The following is a 17,746-nucleotide window of genomic DNA, read 5'->3' as shown; positions in this document are numbered from 1 at the left end:
CCCATAGATGGCAACCTTCACTCGAACGCTGAAAACTTATCTCCCACAGACAGCACTGTTGCCAACGTTTCCTGATCTTGTTTTTGTTAGAAGAGTTTTCCATTTCGGCAACACCCCATGTACACATTTCTTCTGAGAGGAATTCGGACGAGCGTAATGGTGGAAATGGCAGAATTTTGTTGACATTTGTTTAGTTTTCTTGCGCACTGCAGACGGGGGTAGAGAAGCTAAGTTTTAGACTTTAAGCGAAGAGAGTGAGTAAATTTCAAAGCTAAATTATATCTATGATTTACTCGCATTTGCGGTCGGAAAGTCGCCATTGCGTTTCCGTGCCAAAGGTGATCGCGAGGTTAATTTCGGCCTGACCACTTTCACTTTTTCTCGCGACACTTGGTCCATGTCGTATGTAGCTTCTGCAGCCTCTGCGCCTATTCTAACCTTCGATAAATATTTCAGTGATCTCCTGGATATTGCACTAAGTCTTTCTACACCGCTTCTCAACTCCAAAGACTGTCATGCAGGCCATTGCAGGTAAAATAAACACAACTTCCCTCAGTAGGTCACTCAAGTGTTCAAAACAAAACGGAGCCATGCGACCAAAACATTCACCTCTGGCATTGATGGCTGTATTTTCTTTTCAGCCCCTTCGGCTTACCTGAGCTGTACCGACTGCAAGTCGAGATTTTCCTCGGCCTCTTCCCTGCTCAAGCACTTCGCGGATCACATCAGCAGCAGCGGCGATGGTAGCAACGTGTCTTCAGAGTCGGAGGACACACGCAGTGAGCTTTACAATGCCATGCATGAGCCACCGAGTCCAGGAAGGGCAAGTCCCGTCCTCGAAGATAAACGGTCGCGTCTCAAGATTCCAGAGTTGGTCAGGATCAACCGCAAACGCAATTCAGTTGATCAGCAGTCAGAGTTGAAGAAAGAAGATGAAAACCAAAAGGTGTGTGATTTTTTGATGAAATTTTTATCCTTCAAAGCTATGGCTGGGCGTGTTGTACTATCGCAATAAGTAGGCCAAAACGAAGTGTAGTACTATTTTTTAATTCAATATTCAATAACCACTAATGTATTATATTATATAATATTCAAGAACTAGACAAAATAATCCTGCTTGCAAAGAGGAACTCGAAAAAATTGAGGAAACACGTGTTTGTGTGAAATCTGCTTAAATTCAAATAATAATTCAATCAGCTTGTCTTGGAAAATGATTTAGGGTGTAAATCGCTAATTGAGAAATTCTTCAGTGTTCGCATCCGGCATCAGGTGGCACTGACAACAATTTAAAAATTTTCGGTTACTTCAATTTCACAAATAGCCACTTTATTATAGAGTCCTTATTAGTCCAACGCGCGTTCGTCCTGCGCAGCTTCTGGCTATCCTTTCCCATGTTAAATTAGTTTCCGTAACTCATGTTACTTGAGTCACGTAACTGCTTGAACTGCATGTGCTTCACTGCTCTTGCTAGGTATGTGCAGATGTCTCTACTGTCGCTAGCACTAGTTTAAGCTTTCTTCCCAGACAAAAATGGAACTTTTGGAACGCGAATTTCTCGGTTGTTTTATTTCCCGCGGTCCTGGTTTCGACTTATGTTGTAGATCAGCTCGTGCGATTTCGTTTGACACCAGTTGTGACGCGGATGGCTTCAGTAATTTTGACACAGAGCCACTAACGAAAACTCATTTAACCTGGGAAAAGATAGGGATGTGGGTCTGCGCAGGGCGTAAGCGCGTTGGTCCGCTAATCCGCGTGACTCTGAATATAAGTAGTACTCTTTTTGAATCCATCAAGGCGCTCAGGAAAGGCTCTAATGTGAGGCCTGTTTCTCCGAATTTGATCCCGAATTCTAGAAAACATTGCATGAAATTTTCCCGACCGACTTGATTATTTTGACACCGCCTGTTTATAGCACCCAAACAACATACTATAAAATCAGGATGTTGCCATAAAAATCGATCAATGGCAGAATTGATGAAAATACCTTTCAATGGACTTTACGTAAAAATCCTATTTTTATAAATACATAATTATATCAAACTTCAATCAAGTAGGGTTCACCAATTTTGCAATGTGGGAAAATGCTACGTTAAGAACCCCCTAAAAATTGACAAACCCGCAATTCAACCTTTTTTCCGATTTTGTTTTCTGATTTTTTTTCCATTTGACATAAAAGAGAGTAGGATCCATTCTGTTAAATTCAAAAATTCGCATTCTATTGTGAAATGATAGGCGCTCAAATTGATTTTTGTGAGAAAAATTATGATGTCGTCCTACTTTAATTTTATAAGATCTTTAAAATCTGTAAAAAGTTTCATTAAAAAATGTTCAAAATTGTTGATAAAAGGGTGTTTTTCAATATCTAGTTTTAACTGAAAAATGTGGTTATTATTGTCCCCTGCTTGCATTTTTTTTAAATTGATCAATGTTAAAAATCCACTTCTGATTTGTTCTCCAGGAAGAGTTCAACCCCCTGAAATTCTGCGAGGTAACCCTCGAGGAGGGGAACGAGAAGTTGGAACTGCAGCATCAGCAGCAACAGCAGCTGTCGGCAGGGTCATCACTCGTCTCCGTGAATCCTGAGGACGTGGTGCAGGCTGGCAAGAAGTACGTGTGCCAAGTCTGCAACAAGCGCTTCGGTTGGTCAACCGACCTGAAGCGACACACCCTGACGCACACGGGCGAGCGGCCGTTCCAGTGTCAGTTGTGCGGCGCCACTTTCACCCGGAACTTCTTGCTGCAGAAGCACATGCAGAAACTGCACCTAAATAACCAGTGCGTGGTGCCGGTGGCGCCACCAACCGAGCCAAAGAAGCCGCCCACCTCGCCAGGGGTGTTGACTGTGAGTCCCGAACCTCCGTCGGGAGCGGCCACCGAGGTGCGTCGCGAGCCCAAAGGCAAGGAGCTGGCTACAGAGACGGCCGTGCCGCCCGCCTCCAAGAAGCGCTGCCTCGACTTGATCGCAGACCACTGAATACCGCCACGTAACAATCTTCCTGACAATACCCCAGAAGCTGTTGTTAACTTATTACTCGACTTTTTGCACTGGCCTAGATTTCATACCAACACACGTGTTTCTCCAATTTATCGAGTTCCTCTTTGCAAGCAGGATTTTTTTATCTAGATCTTGGCCAGTTTACTTAATGGTATAGATACTGAATTGGACAATACCAAATCTGGCATTCTAGTGGTTATTGAATTGCGTTAAGGACAGGAATAGTGTCGACTTGTTTGAAGCTGGAGAAAAACTAGGACAACAAAGGAAAGCAATTGACCGTTTTGCGAAAGGCCCTCCGTATTAAGACACTGTCACTGCGATTACTGCTATGGTGCACTCTGCACTTGATAGCTTTTGACACGTTTTAACCAAAAATCGGTTCACCAATCGCCTTTAAAACGTAAAACTTAGAACAAATTCTTTGCTGACGTTTCTATGGTGATTTACAGGAATAGGTTTTGATAAAAGAACGCTAAATGAAAAATGCGCAGCAGCAAGATTGAATCTGAAATCGTATGTAACCGTTGGCGCCATCTGTTGGCGGAGTCGCTCACAATCATTAGGTTATAATTGAGGAGGGCCGAAGAACTGATTAATACTAATAATTAATAATCAGGGAAACGGTCAAGGAACCCAAAAAAGACTCAAAGGCAAGGAAACCGGGTCTGTAAAAATTCCAACGATTTTTCCCTCTGCTATAAATAACCAGATATTTAAAGGAAACGCAAATTTTTGAACCTAAAATACTATATTTTTCTCTTAATCGAATGTCAGTTTGAAAACTTAGTTTCCTTTCCCCCAAGGCGAATAATTTTCTGTTGAATATCGATCTATTTTCGCGCGTCGGAGGACTGCGATTGTTCAGATTGGCAGGTAGTAGTATATTATTACGCTACTGTTAACCGATAAGAATGTCTGTGGTCCTTCGCCACCCGGGAATAGAACCCTGACCGTTGAAACGATGGGTGAATTTTTTTTTTAATTATCATTTTGTTAAAAGTAAACAAAAGAAATATCAAGTCAACTGGTGTGAGCTTAAGATAATAAAAACACTAACGTGTTTATTGAAAACGTCTCCAAATTAATTAACTTCATTTTCAAACAAGTAAGCATTTCTCTGCGGTCACGTCCTTGAACACCTCGAGATCTCCTTCACTTGGTCGGCCAGTGTATCAAGTCTGTAAACATTGTATATCGCGGCTTAATTTTGTAAGCCAGCCACTTACACGAAGATGCATGTTTTCCGATTGATGACAATAATATTGCTATTTCTATTGATGAAAACACACACATACTATGTTCGAGGTAACAAAAAGAACCTGCTCCATTGAGAATGATGCCTTTGACCAGTTTTAGCCGCTTCAGTTTTATATGATTAATCAATTACGTACTGTTAGCATTAGTTGCGAATTTCCAAACTGCAACATTCTCAATGCAGACTTCTATTTGTAAGAAAGTGTACACATAATTATTAGGAATGTCTACTGCGTGTGTGAAGTATTTTACACGAATCTAAAGAAAGGACACTACTTCTTATGAAATTTATGATACAAGTATTTACATGATGCAAAACTCTTCCATTTTCTTGGGGTAAATTAACGGTAACTGATACACTTCGGTGATTGACAATACAAAACTGTTGTAGGTAATTTTTATCTTAGGTGAACATGGCTTAAGTTGAGTGGCCCACACGATGTTTGATTGACTACCCTTTATGCTACATGCTGTGCTTCTTATATATAATATACACATGATTCGTTGAAGTGCGACAATAATTTATGTAAACGGGCGATAATTGTGCAATCATTTGAACTGATGGCATAAGTACAATTATTGTTGACCTTGCCAAAGAGAGATAACCCTTGCTTCTATTGATATCATTGTGTTGATTGATGAATGAATATATATTTGGGTAATTTGATTTGATTTGATTTTCTTAGAAACTTGTTGCCACCATTTGTGCTTTGCCCTTTACAATTATTATTTCTTAGTTTGGGTGTCGACCATTTTTTTGTCCGTTTACTGTCATCACTTGTTCTTGAAAACACACTCACGAAAGGAAACTTTCCAGTTTAACCACCATTGTTGTATGAAAACAAACGTAACTGATGTCGAGAATGTATCTGCAGAGACCGCAACCCGTCATGCAGCAGTGTTCGTGTATGTATCTTACGAAAAAGTATTTTTATGTATCATCGTACGCATGTACTTAATTAGGGACTTAATTAAAAAATCATAATGTCACTATGTAGAACGCATTTAGAAAAGTAACACACACATACTGTAACGTCTTTTAAGTATTGTTCCTATTTTTTCAGATTAAGTCTCCCCTAACCTTTATTCACTGTGTGTGTATTATCGACGTTGTATTACAAAGAAAGTAAATAAGGAATTCAAGTCACTTTATTGCACCCTATTTTTTCACAAGTTATGTGTAGCTAGTCAATCAAAAAACATGCACTTAATTTGCGTTCAGGAGCGAAGAGTTGTGTTCCTCGAATCATTTTCAGATTTTTTCTTTTCAAAACAATTCGAATTTGGTTGTGCTACTTAATTAGCAACTAAACACACATGTAATTCTGCAAATGATTTGTATTAATCACTGATGTATAGTGAAAATAAAGAAAGTAAGACGTGTCTTGTAAAATTTTCTTTTATGCTTCTTAACTCTCAACAATTTCCTAGCGAAAGTGGAAACATTATAATTCACCAGTAAATTTCACATATTTACTGCTTCAAAAAGGGACCTCACTAAGAATTTTGCTTTAACTTCTTTACTTACAAGCCAGTTCTCATCTTGCTTGCTAGAGCTATATACTGATGATTTTGTAATCAACTTGTGGAGATCTCATGCAAATTTTAGACTATTCTCAATTTTCATAGGACAATTAATAAATGAACATGATCATCCAATTTTTAATAATTTAAACCTTTCATCAAATCATCTAAAACTGCTGTATGAACACATTTAAAATTGAAAAAACATCTAACACCGGCGACAAATCTAAGCCAAAGTGCAAAATTTTATGTTTGACGTCAGGCGAATATTTTATATTTATGGTGAAATTTTTTCCTACATTATTTTGGCTCTGTTTTCTAATAAATTTATTAATATTTTTTAATTATTGAAAGTTGGCTCCATTGTTATTTTGTTAGTTTTTACTTTTTTGGGGTACAAAAATCCAGCAAAAAAGCCTTCCCTCGATTGTTTTAAATTTTAAATCAAACATCTTTTCAGCATTGAAAAGAACGGGTTCTGTTTCGATGGCATGCTATATAAAATGCCAAATAAGATGAAAGAAATCATACGGGTTTTCTCATAACGAAACAATTTGTTCATACTAGAGCAGACTGTATCAAAAGCCTTTTAACAAAATGTACCCATTGTACAAAGCTACCTGTCATAAAAAATGTGATTTAAAGTCGTAAACGCCGATGGTGTCCAATAAATAAATAATATGACTAAACATCAATTGAAGACAGCCATTTAAACGAATATTGACGTTTTAATTTATTATTTTCTGTCGTTTTTGGGAAGTTTAATTCTTAAAGAAAAAAAGAAAAAATTGCGAAAAAAGTGCTGATTTGTCCATTGCAAGATTGGTAAAAAAAGATATTTTGCTAGCGTGACCACACTTATTTGATACACATTATCAGGAGTAAAGTAAAGAGAAAACGTGTAACTTTCTGATGCTGCGATTGCTATAGTCTATGTTGCCTATCGGTTTGGTAAAATTTAGACTTTAAAAACCCGAACGAAAATATAAAATACAGCCCAATGATAACGGAAGTCCGTTCTTTGTCACTCCGGACAGTGATGACGTCAATATACTATCTATTCCACTTGGTTAACAATATTTACGTGGTTGCCTCTATGCCAAAAGAATCCAATTTTGATTATTTTACTATGGGATCTATATTTTAATTTTCTCTACGAGGGATTCTAATATAAAAAAGGAACTTCAAATAATTTTAAATACAGAAAGGATACTGCGTATAACCTAGGTGTAATGTCTCACCGGATTCCATCACCCAAATTTTCAAGTCTTTTTCATTCATCGACCAAAATTTGAAGATAAAATTCTTGCAAAACTCTCACGGCACATGGTTTGGGTGAAATAATTTCGGAATAGTAACTTTCAAAAATCTTTTGTTTATTTAAGTTTGAAATTTCATCTCATTTAACGATTGAAAATTATATTTCACAAAATCCTTAAAGAAATAGCTTTTCCCTTTTTGATAAGCATTATTTAACTGTATCAGGAAAATTGTCTCAAAATTGAAAACAATTAGTTTTATCAAGAGATTTGATGAAATACTCTCTCCTTGATTTAATTCAAAACGAAAGATACAATTAATATTTAAAAGAAGACATCCAACTGATTCCGCCTAGTGACATCTACAAAAGCTTCTTCAGACGGCCATCATCTTCTGCTTTTGCTCTCAGTTGTGCGTCTGGTGAATATTCTGTTAAGGAATTATCGAAAAATCTATATGACATGTTAAATATTTAATTAAAAAAATATATATAATTTGACGTTGATGAAAAGGATATTGTTTGTCTCGCTCGTCGTAAGAACGCTCTCTGCTGTAGGGCGACCGCTCCCTGCTGAACCTAAGCCTCGGGTCCTGGTCTCCGTTTTGGGCTTTCCTCTCCTCATCCTTCCTGCGTTTGGTAGAGTCCGACGTTGACGCGCCTTCTTCGCCTCGTTCCTGCAATAGACGGTCAGAAAAAATTGTCGACCAAAACTGCCTCACCATACCCTCTTTCTTCCGGTTTTTCGCTCCTTCCGGGAGTCTTTTTCTTCTTCGCGACTGCTCTTGGCTTTGGATTTATCTTTTTTGTCAGCCTTGTCGTCGGCTTCCGACCTCTGTGGACAGACAAGGGTGTACCCGATTGCAAGTTTAGTCGACAGCTAGCCAAATCTCCAACGAACGCACGCCACCACGGCTCAATCAATTTTTTGTTTAATTTCACAGCTCAACACATTTCTTTTTTTTACATTCATGGATCGAACAGCTATACACACACCATACAAAAGGCACTTCTTATTTCGTTTACATTGGGTTTGACACTGAACAAGAGCCACCGTTGACAGAAAGTGTCTTTCTCTCTCACTCTCTCTCTCTCTAAAGAAGCATGCGTTGCAGACTGCAAAGGAAAGTGGAAGGTAGTCCCTCGATGCGCTTTCACAACTTGTGCAGTGGAACACATGAGATTCTCGACTGACACAGCTCAAGCCGCATCTTGCTGACCATGGCCAGAGGGGTGTGTTGGCGTTCGCGCGCTCAGCTCGTGGCCCAATCCCCAGCTTTCAATACCAGCCTCTATCTCTCGCGTTTAAGTCACTTCAATACTAACCTTGGAGGGAGCTTCGATTTTGCGCCTCTTTACGTCTGCAAAAACATAATTCGATAATAAGGATTAAGGATATTTTTTTATTAAAATAACAACTATATTAAGTACCTGGGTCTGGCTCTTGGCTGAGCCTAGAGGCTGTAGGACTGCTATTTGATAAACTGCTCACTTCGGCGTCAGCATTGTCTCTATGGCGGCTACTTCCCTCATCGTATCTGTCTCGCTCCCATTTGTTGCTGGTTGGTGACTCCTGGATAAAAATTTTATTAGAATTTCATTTACTTGAAGACATGCTGAGCAATTAACAAAAAAAATCAAACTTTTCTTGGAGGTAAAATTTAAAGTCCAACGAGAAATTGGGATTTAAATTGATGATTCTAATTTCGATCACTAAAATTCTATTTTTTCCAAATCTTTCCCGAAAATCACTCATGAAAGCTGAGGAGGCTTTAAAAAATCCTAAAATTTAATCGATTGAACTAAACGTATGTTTTTGATAATTATGAAAAGCCTGATGTTTAAAAATAATTTAATTAAAATCTGGGGAAATTTACCCTGCGTTCTTTCGTCCTTCGGTCTCCGTCGTCCTTTTTCTCCTCCTTCTTCTGACTTTCCCTACTACTTGTCGCCTCCACCTTTCGGGAGCTCTTGGACCCAACTTGAGTAGTCACCACAATCAGCTTTTTGCTGTCACCTGGAACAACACAGCGCCACAACTTAAACTCGTCGCTCTTAAACAGGATGAAAAATTTTCATCCTCAACCTATTTTTATAGTATTTTTTTTTTAAATTTTATTCCAAATTCTTCTGTAGAACTATTAGCCAAAAAATGAATATTGTATTTAACCATGGATTAAGCGTTTCTTTTAGACGAAAATAAAAAATATTTAGACGAAAATAAAAGAAAAAAAAGAAACACTTATGATGAGTGTTTAGGAAATTAATGAAGTGCATCATCTTCAAAAATTGAAACTGAAAAAAATTCAAGCGATTTAGATTTTTTATTTGATGATAAGAGCTTAGCAATGTATATATGCAAATCACAACTGATTCATAAATTTTACAAAAAAAATAAAGGTCTCTTGGTATTCAGTATTTGGATTTGCATCTAATATATTGATCATATTTCTTATCCATTTAGAACACTCACTGGAAGTGCCGTTGGCTTCGGATTTCTTGCTGGCGCTTTCGCTCGCGTTAGCTTCGCTTTTTGCTGTTTCACCCGCTCTCTGTAGATCAAAATTAATTTAAGAATATGCCAAAAAGGATAAAAACAAAGGACAAACCTTTTCGGACACAAGATGAAAGTCCTTCTCGTGGATCATCTTGGAGCTCCTGGCCTTCAATTGACCACTGTACGACGTAGCTAGGATGTAAAGATCCTGTCGCTTGTCCTTCTCCTCACTCCTCACCTGAATCACAAAAAAAAAATGTTATTAAGGAATGGCAGAGGTGGACAAATTGAAAAAGCGGTCCTATGGTTTTATCTGGAAATATTTGGTCTTTAAATTTACTAACTTTTTATATTTCGTGCTTTGATTAATTCTTTAAACAATTAAAATATAAATAATATTCATTTTAACCTATTTTCAAAGAACTTGTAATCGCCTGTCAAAAGTTTCCTATTTTCAAAGGTTTAGCAAATTAACAAATTGCTTATAATAAATACGCATTTTTCCAGCCAAAACCAAAACGGAAAAGAACTGACCGAAAAGTTTCAAAAAGTCAGAAATCAGCTCACCTTCTCGATTCTGGCGTCAATTATGTGGTACAGTTTGACTAGGACCGGGAAGTGCGGGAGGATTTTGATGAGGATGATGAGTGAATTGCGGATCTGCACGTAATCCTTCGAGTCGAGGCAAACGACCAGCGCCTTGGTGATCTTGTAATGCCATTTGTGGCACACGTGGCGGTAGTTTTCGTATCCAACGTGGTCGTTGGCGTCGGAAAACTGATTACTTACTTTGAACTTGGTAACAAACCCAGGGAAATTGGCGCATTCATCGTCGTAGGTTTCTTTGCTCTTGTGCCAGCGCGTCACGGTGTCCAGCATCGCGCATAGAAACCGGCCCAGCCGATTGGCTTCGTTTTCTGTGCACGACGTCACCATGTAGGTAATATCACAAAAGATCTGATAACAGAAAAATAAGAAAAAAAACGTTACTTCCATGAAAAAGCAGAGTAAAGCTCACTCGTTAAAAATGTCTGCAGACTCTTCCGACGCTGAATCATTTTTAGTTTTTAAATTCGTGGAATGGATTTCCAGAATTTCCGATATGAGTAAACGTGTTTAAACATTATCAAAAATCGCTCAACAAACATATTGCGAAAAATCATAAAAAATATAAAGGAATTTTCGCAGAGAAACTGACTTCAATTTTAGCTTCATTTTCAACTTTCTTTCCGTTCTGTTCGATGTTTAGGAAGATTCATGACATCCAGACTTGATCTAAATTCGAAACATATGATAATACTACAGGTAACATGAGCTGGCTTCTAGAACAAGTATTTTTGATTCTACTCTTACAGCTTTCAGCCAATAAATTTGGTATTGATCGTGCGTAAGAATTTCGTTGAAAAATAAAAAAATCCTGAAAAAGGAAATTGAAGACGCATCACTCACTCTATCGTAGCAAAGGAGCGTCGTGAAATTTGTGGCCTTGAGGCTGTGAATGACCTCCACAAACTTGGCACAGTACAGGGCATCTGGAGCTGTGAACGTGCAGCGCGGGAACACACATAGCTGCAGGAACTGCGTAATCGTCTCGTTCTTAGCCGATTTCGCTGAGCGAGACAAGAACCACGTATCTTTTTCCTAGAACAATAATTAGGCGACATTATTAACAACCTTCATGCAAATTATCAGAGCATTTTGTCGGATTCTCGCGTTAAATGTTTTATTTAATCAAATAACGTTAATTTTTTCTATTTTTATTTTTAACGGAGCTGTGCACCTACTTTCTTGAGCCTAGCCATGACCTTATCGACGTGCTCGTTGTGCTTCTTCCACTCTTCCTGAAGGCGCTCGACCATCGCGAGCGTCTTCTCCTGCTCGCGTTTGTTCTTGGTTGAGCTGCCGTCCTTACTGTCCGACTGCTGGTGCGCCTGCTGTTTGAGTTTGTCCACCTCGCGCTGGTACGCTTCAGCTGGCACGTAGAGATCATAGGAAGTGAGAGACCAGAAGGTGACGATGAAGTTGGGCGAGATGTCCTCCCACACCTTGGGAGGGTGCAGCGGCTTCACTGAATCCACGACCGGATTCAAAATAAGCTCGCACGCCTCGATGTACAGTTCGTGCTTCTCGGCCACAGTCAAGCTCTTCTGGCTGGACCGACCCTTTCTCAAGATGTCTACTTGGTTCTGGTGGAGATGATTAGGTCAGAGCTGAATGGGAGATTTGAGTTTTGATTAAACTTACGTTAATTGCGTGATTGAACATTGGTCTGGCCAGGAAAAATGCAACGTCCGAGTGAATGTAGTATTTTGACAGCAAATTGCTGATTGGAGGCAGTCTCGAGTTGTACTCTTCAATGTTCAAGCTTGACGCTAGGAATGTTCCATATTGCACTAGAGTGTCTTGACACTGCAAAAATTATTTAAAACGAAATTAAAGAATCTGAAATAATTAAAGATGCAATCCTGAAACCATTATAAATTAAAACGCATTATTTGTAATAAAAATTGCTTAGAGAAGTGACAAAAATTTTATATTTCCGGAAATATGCAATATTTTGGTCTGAAATCTTTGTTCAATTTTTCCGAAAAGTATTAAATCACGTAATTAAAAATAAAATACCTGATCAAAGAGCTTTCCCACAAGTTTCAAATGGCTTTGTTCCGTTTCTTTGTAAACAACACAGTATCGCTGTTGAGCCATCAACAGGCACAAGGGAACAGCCAGGTTGTGTTCCGTGAGCGACTCTTTCAGCCGGTTGGACGATTTCTTTGTGTTCTTGGTCACCACGTAGTTGCTGGCTTCGCCTCTCAGAAGCTCTCCACCGCATGTGGCTTCCAGTTGGTCTGAAGTCAGCTCCTCAGCGGCCTCCACTCCAGCCATTTTGTGAACGATTTCTTTCACAATCAACAGGTCCAAGCTGCGAAAAAGCACGATTTTTTTAGTCCAACTTAATTGAAACTTAAACTAACTTGAAATTTTAAAAAGAAAATGTTCCAACCATTTATAGGTTGAAAAAATGCAAGCAAATGATTTCCGTTTTTATAGGTTTTTTATTTATTTATTGAAAAAGCACCAAGACCACTCAGTGAAAAATTTCAAAGGTTTGAAAAAAAATCCTTACCTCTTTTGTGCCAGTAGTTGGTTTGCGACGTATTGCAGCAGTCCAGCAAGGTCAATGGGGTACTTCTTGAAAACGGCGCCGCAGAAGCTAGCTAAGCTCTGCAGCCATAGCGAAATGCTGGTGCCGTCGTGCTTGAAGCGTTTCTTGTCAGCTTGCGATAAAGCTTCCACCAGGCAACAGCCGAGCACGTCGTAAGAAAGACTTGTTAAGTACTTTAGTGAGTCCACAACAGGATTGATCAAGTTGTCGTACACTTGAATTTGAGTCACAACCTGAAATTGAATATTGAATAGATCTTGAATGCCCAGAAAAAGGAAATTATTGGGATAGTTGTAAAAAATGTTTGTGACGTTAACAAGAGAGGCACTGCAGATTAAAAGGTCCAAGCTGGATGAAAGATTTTTTAAATTAAAATGGACTTCCCAGTTCCCACATCCTAAGAGTGTTCCTAAAAAGCCAGCTTTTTAAGAATAATTTAGACGAAGCCGATTTGAACCAATATTTAGCCGGATAAATTGGCAAAATTTGGTTAAAATTAGGTAAGTAAAAAAACATATTTCTTCACCTTGAAATTTAAAATTTTGAGACTTCAATTTTAAAGTTATAAATTTAACATGAAAAATAAAATATTAACAATGTTTCAGCAGTAAACACCATATTTTAGCCATAAATTTAAAGATTTAAACAAGCAAATTTATGCCAGCAATAATTGCCAGGTTTAAACCAGTTTTAACCACCTTGGCTCAAGATCATTCAGGACGCGTTCAAATTTTTAGTCATCTGTAATTTACTTCTACCTGAGGTCAGCGGTAAAATACTGGCTTTTAAATAAATTAAAAACCGGACTTAGTTCTAAAAAAAATTGTGCAGTCCCTAACTTAAATACATAATTGCTTTGTACTTACATAGTCAAATAAAAATCCTGGTGAACTGTGGGTCAACTTTCCTATGGACCTGCCGACCGGTTTCACGTTTTCCTTGCTAACTCTTTTCATGATGTTTTTTATCTTCTTAAGAGCGTCTCCGCGTTTCATCATCAGGGCTGGATGCTTGGAATGCGACTCGTTTTTCCACCTGATGTACAAGCAATAACGCTGCTGATACGGGAACAGTTTCAGTAGACTCCAGATTTCCTCAGCAATGCTGCAGTTTGATTCCAGGTAGGAAAGGGAGGGTAGCAGAACCTCATCCAGAATGGTGATGATGTCAAAGTACATGGCTTTCGATTGCATGTTTTCCTTCTTTCCCGTCTGTTGAATGAAGAGTTAATGACAGATTGTGGCGAGAGGGAAATTTAGTACAGTGAGAGACGCTTTCAAGACACGGATGACTTTGCACAAGAGGACTGGATCAAGGTGCAGGGACGGTCCTAACGAGAGCAGCATTGGCATGACCATTTCCTTCAGGTCGGCAAAGGTCTGCGCAGGTTTTGGTGACGACGGAAGGTTTTTCAGTGCATTTGATGACATCTTCACAACGCCATTCAATGTTCCGAGATTACTGGAAAGTAAGGATTAGAGCTGAGCATTAAATTTTGATCATAAGGTTTTCAAACATATTGGGTTTCAATTTTTATCCATTGTGGTAGCATCGATAAAAAACGCAACAAAAATTAGAGCAATACATAATAATTAACTTGTTTTCCTCCTTTTTTCAAGCATAAAAGGGAGCTTTCATCAGTTTAGACCCAAGCATTTTAAACTGTCTGGTTTTTCCACAACAATATTAAAACTTTTATATTTACCAGTAATTTAAATGAAGGAATAACGAAAGAAATAGCTAGAGCACGCCTGTTTGTTGTTGTATAAGTAAAGAAATGAAAATCTCCTGAATATTGCGGGCTTATTTTGCTTGGAAAACACTAAATTGAATTTGGACTTAAGTTCAAATTGTTCTTAAAATAATAATAAACATATCAACAACCCAAAAAGAAGTCGACTTGAATAAAATTAATTAAAACTCCTTTGAGCTTACTTTCTGTAGACTGGTTCAATCAGGAGGTGCAAAAGCTCGCAGAGGGCCGACGCCACGCACGCTTGGGACATGAGACATGTTTCCGGGATGCGCTCAAACATTTTCTGTACATGCGTCCACGCTCCGACACGGCACAATGCCTCGCACAGACCAAACTTTTGATTTACGTTTACCTAAAAATAAAAATTTGAATGAAGAAATAAATTACCTAGTCAGTTTTAAATTAAATTACAGTTTGTTTTGGAGGTTCTGGCTCCTCCGTCGTTTCCTCTTTGTCTTTTGTTGAGATAATATTCAGCTTGCGAACAAACTCCTTAGCATCAGCCATTTCTTTTTCCCAGGTAGTACAGATGTGCTTGTCCTCAGGCAAAAGCTGTTTCAGATATCAGTATAAATTTCCATGAATACAATTAAAATATAAACACTAACCCATCCGTAGATGTCGTCGAGACTGACAACGTCGTGTTTGAGCATCAGGGCGGTGACCGTGTAGAGCGAGGTGGGCGTGCAGACCGGCTCGCTGTCTGGCTTGGCCGCCTCTTTCATCCCCTTATGGTACAGCGTGAATTTGTAGCCAAGCACCTCACTCAAAAGCTTCCTGTCGCCCATGTACGAGCGGATGAGCGGAACGAAAAACTCATCGTGCTGCGGTCGGCACTCAAACGTCTCGAGGATGACGTCGAGAACTCGGTTCGGGTCCAGGTTGAAGCAGCCAATTAGTGATTTGATCACCTCGAGGATGTACTCTGGGGTGACCTCGTCCGTGATTTCCTGGCTCAGCTCTGTGATCAGTTTGGCGTAGCCTTCACTCTCTTCGCGTAGCAGGTTGAATTTTCTTTGCTTGTAACTGAAAAAATAATAATAATAAATAGAGAAGTCAAATTTATTGGGTTTTGAATTTTGAACTTGGATCAATAGATGATTTTAAATTTTATTTCTTTTCTAAAGTTTCAGATTAAATCAATGTTACAAAATTAAATATTTATCATTCATTTGTCAGCAGTTGATCTTTAACCTTATGGAGTTTGTGTGGAAGGAGACATAATTATATAATGACAAAATTGATGCAAAGTGGACTCGATAAGTTTTCAGATAGCAACAATTCCCTGAGTTCACTAATTTTGACTAGTTAGATATAAGCTAGATAATTTATCACTTATGTATTCACTAGTTTAAGATATTGACCAACTTAGAAATAGTATTATTTATTGGTCTCTGGAGGAAAACCAAGAATTTTCAATCAATACTCACTATAATTTCGTTTTGACTTTGATGAATTTGGTGTAAAACGATTTATTCCGGACAGTGCCCACATCCTGCAGAGTGTCGATTTCCAGCCGCTCTTTCAGCAGTTTTTCGTTCAAATGCTGCGATAGATCAATATTCAATTACCTAATGCACTTAAAACGTTGGCATTACCTGTTCGACGTCCCTCGTTATCGAGCAGAACTTGTCTCTTTTCGACGAGTCTCCTTCACAGGCGGTTTCGATGTCGACCACATTCAAAATATCAGCAATGACGCCAGCTGCGGCGATGTTCGATGCCTGCCTCGAGAAACATTAATAAATAATTGAAATACACGGTAACACGCTCCAACAATTCACGTACCACGATCTCCCCGATGGTGGACACAATCGATTCTCGCCTCAGCGTGCCGTCCAAGCCACGAGATATTAGCTCCCATATTGCTTTGCCGAATTGATTGAGGTTTTCGTCCGTTTCCTCCGACAACACCGTTTTGGCCTCGCTAATGCTACAATGAGCGCAATTATTAAAATCTGCAATTTGCGGAGCAAAGAGAGCGTACAAGTCTGTGCGGCCGGAGCGGTCCCATTTCTTCAAAACTTCCTCACTCAATAACAACGCCATTCTGTACCGGCCGAGGGGTTGCCGGCGCACTCCTCCCGATTTTCTCGAGAAGTTGTCGCAGAATCCAACGAAATATCTCTCAGATCTACAAATGGAGTAATCAAGTGTGACGAAAATAGGTGATTTCCAACGGAACGAAGAACAATGCGGGTGATTCTAGCGTTTTAAGCGTAAACAAAACACATGACCGACTCACCACCACACAAGTTTTCTACCAACAAACAAAAACTCGGACAACGCGCATGCGTGTATGACTCTGTGACGTCACTCGATTTGTAAAAGCATCGACAGGCGCGAATATCCACGTTCACGGTTCACGTTGCAGGTTGATGCCCTGCATGTGACAATGAGAGGCGCAAAGGCATTTTGTTCGCCCACCCTTCTTGTAAACGTGGGAGAGAGAAGAAGGTGAAAAAGGGCGTAACAATAACATGATACAAAGGAATGCGGATGTTTTCTCTTACATTTTTACTTCCGAAAAATTTTTACTTTTCTTTTAAATTCCGAAAATCCGGGTATCTTTTATGAGCAGCGGAGTTTTTCTGAATTTACTTTTGTACCATTAAATAAACTTATGACTTGGATGGGAATAAACAACAGCAAAAAATATTATAGTATAGAAATTTTTATTTTCCATTGAAAAAAAATATCTGAGCAACTTGGGATGTCAAGAAGCAGAGTGATCTTTTTGATACGCAGCATTTTTAAGGAAAAATAGAATCTAAATAACAATAAATTAAAAAAAATGTGTAATTGTTAAACTTCATCCATTTTGAACTTTTTCGTGTGGTTTCGAATTTTTAGTTTTGATGAACAATTTCTATTTTTGCCTCTTGAATATTCCTTATTTTTAAATTTTTACAATAAAAAATGATTGCATCTATGTATGTTGGATGAAAAAACTCACCGAGAAATTTCAAAATAAGCTTCTCTTGACGCAATTTCAAATGGAATACGTGCAACCACGTGCAAGGACTGACAGTTTTGAGATGGGGTCTCAATACCAAGCGTCACTCATACGGCGTCTGCGTAGTCAGGTTCAACTTCCCAAACAATAGAGGTGAAATCACCCTCTATCTCCTCCCCTTAATCACTCGAGGGAGGGGTAGTTTTACTTGACAACAACGCAACAAACAGCGCTAATTTTCAAACTCGTTTTTTCCTCAGAGAGCATGAGGCACACGGGATGTAGAACAGTTTCGGATCATTATTTTGAGCAAAATCAACGAAATTCACATCAGTTTCGC

General features: G+C 38.8%; 2 protein-coding genes across 2 annotated transcripts; one reads left to right on the top strand and one right to left on the bottom strand.

Annotated features, from left to right (window-relative positions):
• Positions 1–95: 95 nt before the first annotated feature.
• Positions 96–5,649, top strand: LOC135945710 (zinc finger and BTB domain-containing protein 49-like). Its single transcript, XM_065493555.1, has 4 exons — positions 96–254; positions 457–531; positions 642–946; positions 2,459–5,649. The coding sequence occupies exons 2-4, from the start codon at positions 516–518 to the stop codon at positions 2,972–2,974; spliced, it is 837 nt and encodes a 278-aa protein (XP_065349627.1). The 5' UTR covers positions 96–254; positions 457–515; the 3' UTR covers positions 2,975–5,649.
• A 1,482-nt stretch (positions 5,650–7,131) lies between these two features.
• On the bottom strand, positions 7,132–16,689 carry tho2 (THO complex subunit 2-like protein). The gene is made up of 22 exons (XM_065476334.1): positions 16,438–16,689; positions 16,239–16,383; positions 16,049–16,174; positions 15,881–15,996; positions 15,059–15,476; positions 14,862–15,002; positions 14,630–14,802; positions 13,957–14,155; positions 13,561–13,905; positions 12,656–12,927; positions 12,154–12,451; positions 11,776–11,940; positions 11,316–11,717; positions 10,981–11,172; positions 10,099–10,488; positions 9,644–9,769; positions 9,508–9,586; positions 8,912–9,051; positions 8,466–8,607; positions 8,361–8,395; positions 7,762–7,869; positions 7,132–7,711 (listed from the first exon to the last, which is right to left on the bottom strand). Exons 1-22 carry the CDS (start codon positions 16,497–16,499, stop codon positions 7,469–7,471), a joined length of 4,317 nt encoding a protein of 1,438 aa, XP_065332406.1. The 5' UTR covers positions 16,500–16,689; the 3' UTR covers positions 7,132–7,468.
• Positions 16,690–17,746: the final 1,057 nt, after the last annotated feature.

The sequence above is a fragment of the Cloeon dipterum genome, chromosome 1 (assembly GCF_949628265.1).
Source record: "Cloeon dipterum chromosome 1, ieCloDipt1.1, whole genome shotgun sequence".
Lineage (NCBI taxonomy): Eukaryota > Metazoa > Arthropoda > Insecta > Ephemeroptera > Baetidae > Cloeon > Cloeon dipterum.
Note: the sequence above shows the minus strand (reverse complement) of the source record. Positions and strands in the feature narration are given on the sequence as shown.

What these genes read in the sequence shown, in the direction of transcription:
- LOC135945710 (XM_065493555.1), top strand. An exon ending in AAGAAGATGAAAACCAAAAG is followed by an intron (nt 947 to 2,458) that starts GTGTGTGATTTT and finishes TTTGTTCTCCAG; the next exon opens with GAAGAGTTCAACCCCCTGAA.
- tho2 (XM_065476334.1), bottom strand. Translation starts at nt 16,499, where the DNA reads ATGGCGTTGTTATTGAGTGAGGAAGTTTTGAAGAAATGGGACCGCTCC. An exon ending in TGGGAAAGCTCTTTGATCAG is followed by an intron (nt 11,941 to 12,153) that starts GTATTTTATTTT and finishes TAATTTTTGCAG; the next exon opens with TGTCAAGACACTCTAGTGCA. An exon ending in CAGCCAAGAGCCAGACCCAG is followed by an intron (nt 8,396 to 8,465) that starts GTACTTAATATA and finishes ATGTTTTTGCAG; the next exon opens with ACGTAAAGAGGCGCAAAATC.